Raw genomic sequence first — 13,415 nt, 5'->3', positions numbered from 1 at the left:
GCAAAATGCTTTGTTCCTTTTAGTAGCCATGCTTAACAGGATGGCTCCTTCCTGGAAGAGATGGTGCATTCTTACCTCATGAGAGAGTAGTCTCAATTACATTTCCGAGCCAGTCTTGTTAGGTTAGAAGCACTCACCACAACAACAAAATGAATAAAAGACCCTGTGTTATCCTTAACCTGCTATCCTTTCCTCTCCAAAACACAGAGTCCTCCTTCATGGTGTCGGCCTCTTCACGAACCCCATCAATAAGCTTCGGAGACTCCTTTGACCTGCTTTGCTTAGTCAAGCCCCGTCATAACCCACGAGTCCCCACGTCGGTCACCTGGCGCTTCATGCCAGCCAGCCCTCGAGCTGAAGTGGAGGATCAGAATGATTTCAAGGACCTGGTGACTTTCACCCGAGAAGGCACGCTGCAGTGGGGAGAGCAGCTGCTCGGTTTGGGTACCCGCACCACAGTGGATCGCTCCCACTCCAACACAAACTTCAGGCTGTCGGTCACCCGCGCAGGCCGTCGCGAGGCAGGAAAGTACCAGTGCACCGCTGTCCTGTGGAGGAGGAACTACGACAACAGCTGGAGCAGAGTGGCCAACCGCACCTCCAACCTGCTCGGCATCAGTGTCCTACAGCCAGGTAAAGCTGCATGGATGCTTGCCAAGCACACACACACACCTAATTAGAACGGACACAGACCTGCATGCAAACAGGGATAAACAGTCAAAGAGCTACACACACACATACTTACACACACACAGTGAATCCACCAGAGCTTAGAGGATTTCTGCTTGCTCTAATTGCGTTTAGTCTCTGGTTTAGCCACTAATTGGAGTGTCTTTGGATTCCGTTTGTGTGTCTGTGTACGTCTATGTGCGCAGGGCAGGGTGGAGTCTCCTGATGGAGCGGGGTGAATGGATTGCTAAACATCCCACAGGAGGAGAAAAACTGAGTGAAAGTAGTAGGCGAAAGGGAGAAAGGGAGAGGAAATGAGGAAGAGTGATGATGAGAGTGAGCAATCTGTCCTTGAACCTTTTTTTTTTCCCTCAGCGGAGGCATTAAAACTGTCTACATACCACCGTCACTGGCCCTTTATTCGCCATACACGCACAAAGAGAAAAAAGCATTTAAACACATCCCAATTAGAGGAAGAACACAAAAAAAGCATGCACAAACTCGCATTTTCCCAATTTAGCTCAACTTGTTGTGCCTCAGCAGTACAATATTTCATTTAATCAGTTGACTGTGCCTCAGCAGGCAGCCTCTACTTGGCAAAAAAAAAAACCATTTATATCCTCAATTTCTTAAGCTTTAAAAGGAGTCCAGCAAAGTTTTATAGTACCTGCAGTACTGGTGAGGCGAAGATTTGTTGGATTTTGCAGGGAGAACATGAGAGAGTTGTGTGGGTGGGATAAAATGTAGGTTCTTATCTTGTTATATGAATACCCGGCAACATCTGAAATGGTTGGTTTGCAGTGTTTTATTTGTGAGCATGAGTGATGCATGCATACATGCCTCAATGTTTAGATGTGGATGTGAAAGATGCCGTGCAGAGTTAGGAGGAAGACTCTGATGATCAATAACACTTTAAAGTGAGCCATGGAGTCACGTGTATTGAATAGGTGGTCTCTCATTCCATACTGATATTGATTCAGGTAAACTCATGAATGCGAAGAGATGTAAACAGACTTGCGCTACTTTCAGAAGCAGGACTGATTGCAGACACAGTGCCTTACTGGTGACTGACTGCACTCTGACCTTAACCGTTCACGCAGAACACACAGCTTCCTACGTCCCTTCGGGAGTTATTTGAAAATCGACTCATCCTGAATGCTCATTCAGGCCAAACAACCCCCCCTACCTCCCCCCTCCCCCCTCACATCATATGGGGCTTACTGTGTTTAACCCTTACCAGAGAAATCCTAGGAACAGACTCACTGACAGGCAGACTTTTGCAGGAGTCCTCCATCCACTCTCTTTCTGCAGCAGCATCTGTCTCCATGACAAAGTGATCAGTTACCTTGGTAATGCCATCAGTATCCGTGACGATGTGATCAGTTGCCGACTGGAATCCAATCAGTAACCATAACAGAGTGATCGCTCTGTGTGTGAGGACACTAGCTCACAAGGAAATGGGGTTGAGTAATTCCTTTATCTCATCAGGTACCGAGGCCCAGCTCAGTCCTGCTCATCTTTTCCGGTGGATTTTTTAAAATTTTTTTTTCATTCTGTTCTCAGACTACCATTTAGACTGACGACTCATTTGTCAAAATGAGGACATTTCTCTTCTCCCTATCTGCCTTTTTCTCCCCCCAATGTTTCCCTAAATGTTAACCACTCCTGGCTAAACCTGCCAGACATTTTAAAGATAAAGGGGAACGCATGTAATGAAGTGTGAGCAGACACAGCATCTGACCAGATACATAATTGAGAGACTTTAAAACATGCCTACAGTGGTAGTTGCTTAATATGTATGAGCTGCCCCACCGGTATGATGCGAGCTTTTATGTGCTTACTGTGCAAACGTGGAGAAGGCTACATTGCCCCTGACACCCAGAAACACAACGGCCAAACTGCTTCTCTCAGCTTTCTGCCACCATCTTGTATTCTGAGGAAAGCTGCAAGCACCATGTGTAAGATGGTCTCCAATGCAGAATGACACTTTTCATTTAATTATCGGAGAACTTCAAAAGCAAAAGAGGGGGGGGGGGGGGGGGGGGGGGGGATCAAAAATTGTGCATGGATCCAAGATCTATGCATCTTAAATCAACATGGTGGGGTGGGGGTATTACTGGATGCAGATAAAAGCTAGACCAAAACCCGCAGTCTGCTAATCAGCATAATGTTTTGTCGATATTTTCCTTAGTCCAGGTCTACCTGCTGTTCCAAATTGCATTAGGAGCATGCTGCCTGTGCCAAAGTCCCATTGGTCATGCCAGAAGAGTTCACCTCCATGTCTACACACAGACACACACACACACAATAGTTTTATACTCACTGTGAGGCCCCTGTACAGCAGTTGAGTTTGAATTATCATCCAAAGACGACATGTCGAAAGTCATTACACACATAGGAGTGCAAACTTCATTTTCCTACACAAACTTGCAGTGCATGTGCACACAGTGGGTTACCTCCCAGAGCAAAAGTGTAATTATCTTATGATGGAACATGATTTGATATTAGCCCTCACAGCAAAGGATGTCCACAAACACACAACATAAACAGTTAATATACAGCTTCACATACGTCTGGAAAAAAATGATTAGATTTGACCTGATTGAGTTTTCTTTCTCTTTGTTTCTTTCTGAAATGTAATAATGGCAAACACATGTTCAGCATGGCAGATCACCAGGGAAGCCCTGATCCCTGCTACACAATCTAATATCGCCCGCTCATAACACAAACTACACACGTGCCAACACTACCACGCGTATACACACACTGCAAACACATAAAACTAATTATACCGAATCTTCCCTAATGGAGCTGCAGTTTAGATTAATGATGATTTGGGGAGATCAATACATTTTTCTCATCATTTGTGCATGTGTGCCTGGCATGAGGAGCAAGATATTAAGACCGTCTGGTTATTGGCTGAGTGAGAATGATTATAGTTATAATGGGGGAGGTGTCCCACTTAGACTTTCTCATCATCTCTGTTTTCATGCCTACATTTTGCTGGCTACCTTTCACTCACATGATCAAACATCACCATACGGGAACAGCCGCCTTTTTTCCTTCTTTTTTTTTTTTTAAAACATATTTTTATCCTCTTTCTTTCTGTCTTGTGGTTGTGCTTTGAGTTGCAGGAAAAAAAATCCTCCCACTAACTTGTCCTGCTCTTGTTAAGAATGTCCTTCCTTGTAATAACAGATGTGCTCTCCTTTCATGCCACTGATGTAGTTGCCACTAAGCCTGTATTGATAGTGTTTCCACCGCTGCAGTAATTGGAGATTCCAGCTTATCAGCGCAGGGATAGGAGCTGTCTATCTTCATTAAGACCTGGCCCATCACCTTGCATACTTGCTGCCGTTTCCGTATTTTGTCCTCACGCTACCCGCAAGGTCTCTAATGCCTTCTCTCCCCTTCACTCCCACTTAGCTGCATGTTCCCCTCCTCACGCCCCCAGCTTCTTCCTCACTCTTGTGCTTTTTTAATATTTTATAATTCCCTACTTCCCTCCTCTCTCTCATAATTCTCTCCATTATATTTACATTTTTTCTTCAAATAGTGTCTTCACTACTGTCATTTTTGCATGAATTATGAAATATGCCACAGCTGCATGTTTGCACACAGTTTGGGTTTTAACATTTTTTTTTTTTTTTTTTTAACAGAGTGGTAAATCTTTTCTGTGGTTTGATTCTTTTTTTTTGGGGGGGTGGAAAGAGTGCAGTATGGGGTTGCCCCAAGCTCACGTGAGGCAGGACTGTGTGTGTAGAGCTGCATTCATCTCTTCACACCATTTGTCTGCTTTGACTACAGTTTATACTTTTGCGCATTTGAATAATCAAAGTGCACTTAGTCTGTTTGTCAGCTGCGTACACACATGATCACAGAAGGTCATAATGTGTGAAAAACAAAGACTTGCAGGGATGCATAAAAACAGAACATAATTTCATAAAAGGCTTCTGATTAATCGGGTTTGTTTCAGGCATTCAAGGTCAGGTTCCTCCCCTTTGTGTCTTTTCGCTCACGAAAACAAAACAAAACAAAAAAACTCATCCTCTCTTGTAAACTCACACAGTGCACATATTTCTGTCCAAGCTAATCCAATCTCAGCTTCATTTCCTTATTTGGCCCAATCTGCAGAGACAATGAGATTCATTTTGTTGTGTCCCTCCCTCTCTCTAAACGCCTGCGTGTGTGTGTGTGTGTGTGTGTGTGTGTGTGTGTGTGTGTGTGTGTGTGTGTGTGTGTGTGTGTGTGTGTGTGTGTGCGCATTTTAGCTGCTGCTGTAATTGAAGTCGTAACTCAGAGCTAGCTACAGTGCCACTGCTCCTCATGTAAATCAGAGGCTAATGGTTGACGCAAGCTTGAGAAGCTGCGCAGCACTGCCTCCTGAACACACACACACACACTCACTATTCATCTACTTGCACCAACTGAATGACCACTGTTCTTTGTGGTTTAATGAACATAATATGTTTTATGCGTATTGGCTGGAGCCTCTAAAACACACTCAGGCATGCACACTGGCCCATGGCCGAATCTAATACCTGTTTATGTTCTTTTTTCGTGTCAACTTGCTTTGGGTCATTAATCTCCCAGAGTTCCCCTGCCCTGACCCACTGTCTCACCCAACCTCTGTACATCTGCTGCCCAGCTGGTAGCAGCCCAACAATCAGGTCAGAAAATGGGAAATGAATGTATTTTATTGGTGTGTGGATACATATAAGGCAAGCCATCACGTTCATAGATATCCATATTTAGACCACTCATAGAGATATTTTGGTGAGTTGCCATGGAGAAAGATCAGAACTGGTAATATTCTCCTGACACAATGGGTTCATAGATACATCACAGGCATTAGCATAGAAATTAGGCTCCTTAATCTGCGCTTTTCAGTCATACAATCTCTATCTGTCATCGCCTCTGACTGGCAGCCTACGCTGATCTATGGCCCTTTCAAACAAAGGCCCAGTTAGACTATGCAGAATGTCTGTGTAAGAAGTAGCAGCAGGCCTAAATGTGCTGTCCTGCAGGGGATCAGGTGTGTCCACAGCCTTCAGTCTTGTAATGCTTGGTGTGTCCTTGTTAAAGATAAGCCAAGGGCCCTGCTAATTCTATAGGCAGAACAAGCAGCCATTAAGACCATAAGTCCTCTTGTAAGCATCTGGAGAGGCTGTCTGCTGATTTCTGAAATCCCCTCAGGAGCATGTTCTCACTTTCTGTCTTTTACATCTCATCTTTTTCAGACTCTCTCCTTCCCTCTGCACATTCATTCTTACTCCTCCTGTGACTATCCATTCACTTTGATGATATATCCCTGAACTTTCCCATTTTTCTCCTATTCTGTCTTCTTTTGGTGGAAAAAAAAACCCATCATTCCTCTTTCTGTGTCTACCTTCTCACTCTTAGTCATCATTCTCCCATCTCCTTCGCCCTCTCTCATTCCCCTTTTTTCATTGAAAGTAGAAGCTTTACAGTACACTTGTAGCCTGGTGGTTAAGTTGTCATCTACGGTCTTTTCATACACATTTGACTATTTTTAAAAATGGACTAAATGTTGGGTACACTCTACCTGCACCTCTGATGTTCACACTTCATTTAGGCTTAATTAATATTCATAAACCCACAGGCTAGTCTGCTGAATATTCATGCAAGCTGATCAGAAAAGGCTGGCAGATCATGGAAGCAGAAATGAGAGAAAAGAGGTGATTCTTCAAATGAAGACTTTGATAAAAGAAAAGGATCAGATGGTTGAGTGCAGCCTACAGTAGAGACTGTTCTGCATGAAACAGCTTCAGCAGGAACAGTACAGAGGATGCATTTAAAGCTAAATCACATTTTTCTCCTGGAAAAGACCAAAGCCTAATGATCTTTGACTGCTATCTCCATCTGTTTTCTCTCTCAACCTAATATTTTGCAATAAGAGTGTGTTAGTAAGAGCTGTGCCTAGTGAAGTGCCACAATAGCAAGCTTTCTGTTACCATTTTATTAGCGGTTAGATGGCGTGAATAAGAAAAGGTAAATGAGGAAGATAAAAATAGAAAAGTGCATTAAGAATCTGGGATGGACTGGTGACCTTGAAGGTGAGGTTGTACCCTGCTTCTTGCCTACTAGTTGCTGGAACAGACCATGTCCATGATCTGCTATGACCGCTTTGCCTTAACTGCAGTGGTATGCTTTCACCAAGTGCCACAATTTATTTATTTATATTCTTTTTTGTGAATTTGAATGTACTTGTTCTGCATCTTCTATGTTTGTTTTAACCTTAACATGTATTTTGTGTTGATTTATTTGATTCCATTTCCTGACATAGCCTAGTAACCACCACTTAGTAACCAGTAGCATACTTTGCTTTCTATTTTTTGTCTCACAAAGACCAGGAGTGCTAACCACCATGTTTATGTTTTACCTGTTAGCATAGTTTTTTCTCTTTCTTTCCTTATAAAAGACATAACTGTCTTTTCCTGTCTGATAAACTTGTGACTGAAAGGTCTTTTTCAAAATATAAACTCACGTCATACAGGTTTCCAGAAATTAAATTTCTGAAGAACAACTCTCCAGTTTGCTTTTGCGGATGTCCGCCTAAGTTGTTTTGTTGTTGTTTTTCTACTTGAGGTTTATTTTTTGCCATAACAAATGTTTTAATATATTGAAATAAAACCCTGGTTACATGACCTACAGTATGGTGACACTACACAGACGAGTTCCTTTGCTATAAATCATTTACTTGATTCACTTTTTGCTTATAGATTTTAGAAGCTTGCTTTACATCTCCGATCTGTTTTCATCTGCTGGAATTCATAAACACTTGCTTTGACACTTTGGGTACAGTTTAGGATCTTTCTTTTGCATCAAAATTGGTTTGTCATTATAATCCTTGGTGCACTTCTTGTGATAAACAAAATCACCAGGAGGGACACTTGGAACATATTCTCTGCTAGGACCAATGCTCAGCTTTGTAGTTTAAAAGATCATCCCCCAGATCTGCACCATTCTTGTTTTGGTCACACTTCACCTCTTCACCCAGTTTTTGTTGAAATTTGCTCGGGTAGGGTTTTTTTTTTTTTTTTTTTTTTTTTTTAGCAGTCTTATAGAATAACAGGCAGATGACCACCGGCAGGGATTGCATATGTCTGACTTGACTCTCATTTTGGCAGAGGAATGAAAACATCTTTGCCTCCGCTCTAATGTTTCCTGTAGCTACTGAACCATATGAGCTAGACATACTTAAAGAAGGGGTGAGAACAGGGTTCAATGAGCCAATTAGTGACAGTACTGTGTGGGTTTGCACATCTCCAGAAAACTAGTGAAACAAGACTGAGGCTCAAACATAGTGGGATAAAACATTATTTCTTTCTTCATCTCTTCTTCACCCACTAATATACTGTAGTTCTAAGGCATTTCGCAGAGCAGGAATTAGTCTAAAGATTAAATCATGCTGCTGATGTAAACAAAAAAGCTCTGACCTGGTTTAACCAAGCTTTAAGTCTCTGTTTTGCTGGGTAAGACTTCTTTAAACTTACCAAGTTGATCGAAGAGACAGGGTTGCCCTGGAAACAACGGAGGTAGGTGAACAACCCAAAAGGGTGTCAACATTATGCTCCAAAACAGAATAAAAACATTGTGACTTTTCTACGTGAGATGAGAGCAGAGCGCTGGTGCATTTCGAATGTCGTTCAGCTTCATTCACATTTGCCTTGGACATGAGCTCTTGTTAAAGAGAAAGAACAAGTCTCTCTAATTATGGCTTTGTCTTACTTTGTGGTTGAACCCTTGAGGCTAATTAAAGGCACAGTGGCAAAGAACATGTGATAACCCTTGAAATGCGTATTCATAGCCTTTCTGACACATAGGCAAACAGAACAACTCATGCTGTTCAGGGATCTCACATATGTGATGAACAGCCTTGTTAACGGTGTACAGCAGAGCTGGATCTCAAAATGTAACAAACCTTCCTTTATTGATGCAATATATAAAACAACAATGCACATGTCCATGATGTATGATTGCATTGAGTTTTTGACCTATCTTTTGCTTGGATCAGCAGATGCATTGATGATTGGCTGTATTGTAGCTGACAGAAGAAACCTCACTCTCCGTGGGATGGGACACGTGTCAGGGGATGTGACAGGCTGGTCTGTGAAGTTGCTTTCACAGCAACAAGATTCAGCAGCAAGAGACGACTATAAAGTTGTTTCGGGAGCATAAAAGAGATAGTATTTCTCCTTTTTTCATGTCTCTTCTGCCTTGTTGGCCATTGTTTCTCCATTTTCTACGTCCCCCCTGGTCTTTGCTTGAGTGAGTCTTTTGTAATAATAACTTGAAATGGCTCTTGATGCCACCTAATAAGGCTTAAGTAATTAGCCTATTTTAGATGTGAAAAGGCATTTCTGTAAACACTGGTGTATGGCAACAGGCTCGCAGCCCCCACTTTTTCCTCCTGGCTGCCTATTCAAACTTCAAATGGGAACGGGAGAGAATTGCTTTGTCCTGTGCCAATCCAATCCTGCGTGGTTCCACTTCAGGAGGTTTGAAGGTAATTCTCCTGCTAAAAAAAAAAAAAAAAAAAAAAGAGTTGCCAAGATTCCACAGGGTTCTGCAGTAATTCTGGATGGAGCTGTCAACAGGATTCCTACCAAGTCTAGTGGGTATAGAGGCAATGGAGATGACTAATTTGAGATGTTAGCTCCAAATACTGTTGCCGAACAGGGTGGTCTGATGATACCTTGAAGCCAGGCGCCCAGAGGCATGCATGCTGAATATAAATTATAATGCAGATATGGAGAACTACAAACAGCAGTCATTTGAGCATGCTTGCCAATCTGTGGATAAAGATGAGGTTTTCTAAGCAGATGGCTGTGACCCTAGGCAGTCAATCATTCAGTCAGTCATAGCAAAGCCTTGCATGAGCTGCTGTAGGGGTTGTGTTGAACACTGAGGGGTTGTTTAACGTTGGAGAAGTGTGAGAAAAAGAAGGCAACTGAGTGTTGATGTATGGAATGTTTTACCCTCTGATTTATACCTTTTTATAGCAGACATTTTGACTTGAAATGGTGAGACAATCACTGTTGGATTAATGAGGGCTGTGTTTTCATTACAAACTACATCTAGTGAATTTCTGCATGTCTTTCTATATGACAGTGCAGTTATATTACCATTGCAGCATACAAGCAGAGGAATAAGAACTAGGAGGAATCAGTGGCTGCCTGAGTAACATTTGTCACTCTGGGCTTGTTTTCTTTAGAATTTTTGGGGCTGGTGATGCTCCAAAATAAGCACTTTGTTTAAACAAATCTTGTATAGTTTGTCTTTCCACAGCAGGATCTGTCATTAGCCTTTTTCTACACACACAGGTGTCGGTGAGATAAACCAGAATGGTTAATGTAATTTTTTTTATTTTTTTTTTTTTTTTAGCAATGCTAAAAAGAGACTAAATTTCAAGTGAGTGCATTTTAAAGCTGGGGTAGGTTATGTTGGGGACCTAGCAAGTTGTGAAAATGGCACCCTGTCTTGGCTCATCCCCATCTGGTTTTGTTCCTTGCGTGATCCAAGGCTTTTTTTTTTTTTTGCTTTTTTTTTTTTTTTTAAGAAATTAACAACTCCATTTCAGTCTGAATGTTTGGATTGGTTTTTACAGATTTACAGTAAACTGAGTGGTCTAACTATATTTCTTATTGTTCATGATTACAAAATATATAAACTACTAGAGTAAAAAAAAAAATTAAAAAAAAATAAAAGTCTGAGCAAGATTACTTACTTTAAAGGCTGTTAGGAATGGCTTGCCTGCAGATACATATTTATTCGTCAAATATATTTCTCAAAGTGTTTTAATATAGTAGAAATAATACTTCAAGGGATCTAAATGCTGTTCCTTCCACTGATGTGTTCCACTTCTGTGTTATTAAAACTTCTTTTGGGCCTCCAGAATAATGTTACTTGTATAAAATATAGTTTTCTTTAATTTATTTTATAAGATTCTCTCCTATCATTTTAGATCAGTAGAGGTTTGTAAATCTATTGAAGTAAGTACTTTACAAGCTCTGATCATTGTTTTTTTTTGTGCTTGTATCTGTTAAATGACTGGTCAAACAAATAAAAAAAAAGAAAAAAAAAACACATTAAGGTAATTTTTGTATTTAGGAGACTACCAAGCTTTTCTAGAAATGGCATAACAAATTTCTCTCCTGCATTTTGCTTAAGAACTGTAAGGTATTTTGTTCTTGTTGATTGTCTTTGTGTATCCCTGTGTTTTCCTGTATCTTGTGTCAGGGATATGCGTGTGTGTTTGTGTGTGTTCGACATGCTTTGAACTAATCTTGCCCCCAAGCATTTGACAGCGGAGTTCTGGTCACGGTCAGACCTGATGTACCTGCAGCTAATCCTATCCTGCAACTGATGTCACTGTAACCAATCCTGTCACAGTACTCAGAGAAGCTGCAGCTCCCCTCTGGCATCTCAGTTACACCTCTCTGTCACCTCCATCCACTCCTACCCACTCTTACTTTGCTTGCATGACTTCATAAATGCATGCCTTCTTCTTTTTCCTTGTGGCTGACAAGACCCCAGTGCCCTGCTTTTTATATCTGACCTAATGATAGTCTTCCATACTGCCACTGCTGTCACCTTCACTCCTGTCTCTTCACCTGTTCTGCATCTTGTCATGCATTCCTACCTTAAAACCTATCAGGCTTACCATCTGTTTGACACCTTGCTTGGTATTTTTAATCTCCTTTCCATCTTCTTTGTATCTTTCTTTTACTGTCAGCAGTTGTACCTTCTTACACCTCATTCTCTTTTCCTGCACTGCTGCCATGAGAAATGGACAACACGACAGGCCATTTGTCAAAAATAAAAAAACAAGCATTGTATACCTGTCCTGTTCACATTTTCCTATATCCAAAGGGTTTGACTGTTTATTTCTTCTTCATGACCCCCCTCTTCTTTGTTTCCTTGCAGAGAGTAAGCTGAAAGTGCAAAAGAACAACCAGTCTCATGTGTACCTGGAAGACAACCGTGTCAGGATCAATTGCTCCATCGCCTCCCAGACCAGCCAGGACTCCCAGCATGCTGTGTTGTGGTACGTGAGACGTGCAGCAGGGTCAGAAACGGATGAGCTCCTGCTGAGAATTGAACGCTCGGGTGCCTTCGAGTACGGAGCCTATGCAGATGAAGAGAAACTCCGACTCCGTGTGCAGGCTGAGAGGCTTTCACCTCGTCTCTACGTGCTGACGCTGAACAGAGCAGAGAGCAGTGATTCTGGGACATACTACTGCTTGGTGGAGGAGTGGCTGAGAGACCCAGATGGAGCCTGGTATCGGCTCTCGCGGGATTCCTCAGGCTACACGCAGGTTTTGGTCAGGCAGCCAGGTAAGCAAGCAGAGAAAAGGGTTGTTCTTTTTAACTAGATGAGTCTTTATTCCCACAGGATGGAAGCAGCTGCCAGTTTAGCCTCACACGCTGCCATGCCTTAGATCAGTGGCACATTGTTAACGTTACCTCCTACCACCACATGTTCGGTTCAAAGCCTGGAGGCCATCCCACTCCAATGAACTTACACCTACACCACATAGAGCTCAGGTGGAGGGAGGAAAAACAAATGAAGTTAGGAAAACTGATGGAGATTAGCCTCATGTCCAGCACTCAAATACTTCCGCTTAAAGGGATGACGTTCCTACTGCCGCCCACATTCTGACATCCCACCTTATCAGAGTTATTTTAGGACACTCCAACTCATAGCTCTCTCTCTCCCTACAGAATCGTTTTCACTTCACCCCTGTCCACCCGCCTTCTTTATACAACAGTGGTCAGACTTATTGGTGCCTCGTTCCACTTATATTTAACTAAAAAAAAAAGCAAACTTGTTAAAAGAAAATTAACAAGTTAAAAGGATTGTTTGTATGTTTTTTGAAGACTTTAAATTGTAATCAGTTAAATTATAGTGTTTCGTCATTTAAATTAGGCTTTGAATGATTCTAGACAAGACGGCTATCACAGAAACGCTGTTTTTATGAAACATAACAGCAATTGCTTCAACAAAATCATAAAACCTTCTGAAATCCCTTTTCAGCATTTTCTGATGTTGCTGAGAAACTCCTCCATTTTAACTGTTATGATGCTGCAGGTTTGTTAGACATTTAACAAAATATACTAACATAGACCAAATGCAAAACACTTCTTAAAAGTTTGAAATGACATTTTGGTTTAGTTTCATCCAGCACTGTGATCTGCTCACTGAATCCCACCGATGATGTTCAGTGGACAGAAGAAGCCAATGTAGAGCTCTTCTGGAATACAGTGCATCACTTGAGGTGTATAGGCGACAAATTGAATAAAACGCTGTGCCATGGAGCTCCTTTGCTCCTTCTAATAGTAAATGGAATGAATTTAGTAGAGGATGATGAAATCAGAAAAATACCTAGCCATGTCGGCACAACATGTGTTGCCCAAAATCACAAAACTGTGCTTCATTTCCTGGTCAACGTCACAAAACACATTAAACGGCACATAAAAAAGGTAGAAAAATTAAGGAAACATTTGTTTTCTTTTCAGCTTACTGATCAATAGTATATTCTCCCTTAAATCTAATTAAGAGGATTTGAAAGGAGCTTAAATCTGTAATTGCAAAAAGACTTGGACAGGTGTAGACAAGTGGAAGAAGCTTTTAGATCTACAAGTAACAGTGAGCGGTTGTTAAAGGCTGAACATTATAAACTATGCTTACAATCCAATTTAAAATCCTTAAAAGCAGATAA

General features: G+C 41.6%; 1 protein-coding gene across 1 annotated transcript in view; it reads left to right on the top strand.

The window, feature by feature from the left end:
- The window catches only part of igsf3 (immunoglobulin superfamily, member 3), a gene marked incomplete at its 5' end in the record, with an annotated part of 79,530 nt that overhangs the window by 62,833 nt on the left and 3,282 nt on the right, over positions 1–13,415 (top strand). The window contains 2 exons of the mRNA XM_079253725.1: positions 208–633; positions 11,620–12,030. Of these exons, the coding sequence (XP_079109851.1) occupies positions 208–633; positions 11,620–12,030 (837 nt within the window). The remainder of the gene's footprint in view (positions 1–207; positions 634–11,619; positions 12,031–13,415) is intronic.

The sequence above is a fragment of the Telmatherina bonti genome, assembly GCF_933228915.1.
Source record: "Telmatherina bonti genome assembly, chromosome: 15".
NCBI lineage: Eukaryota > Metazoa > Chordata > Actinopteri > Atheriniformes > Telmatherinidae > Telmatherina > Telmatherina bonti.
This window is presented reverse-complemented; position numbering and strand designations above follow the sequence as displayed.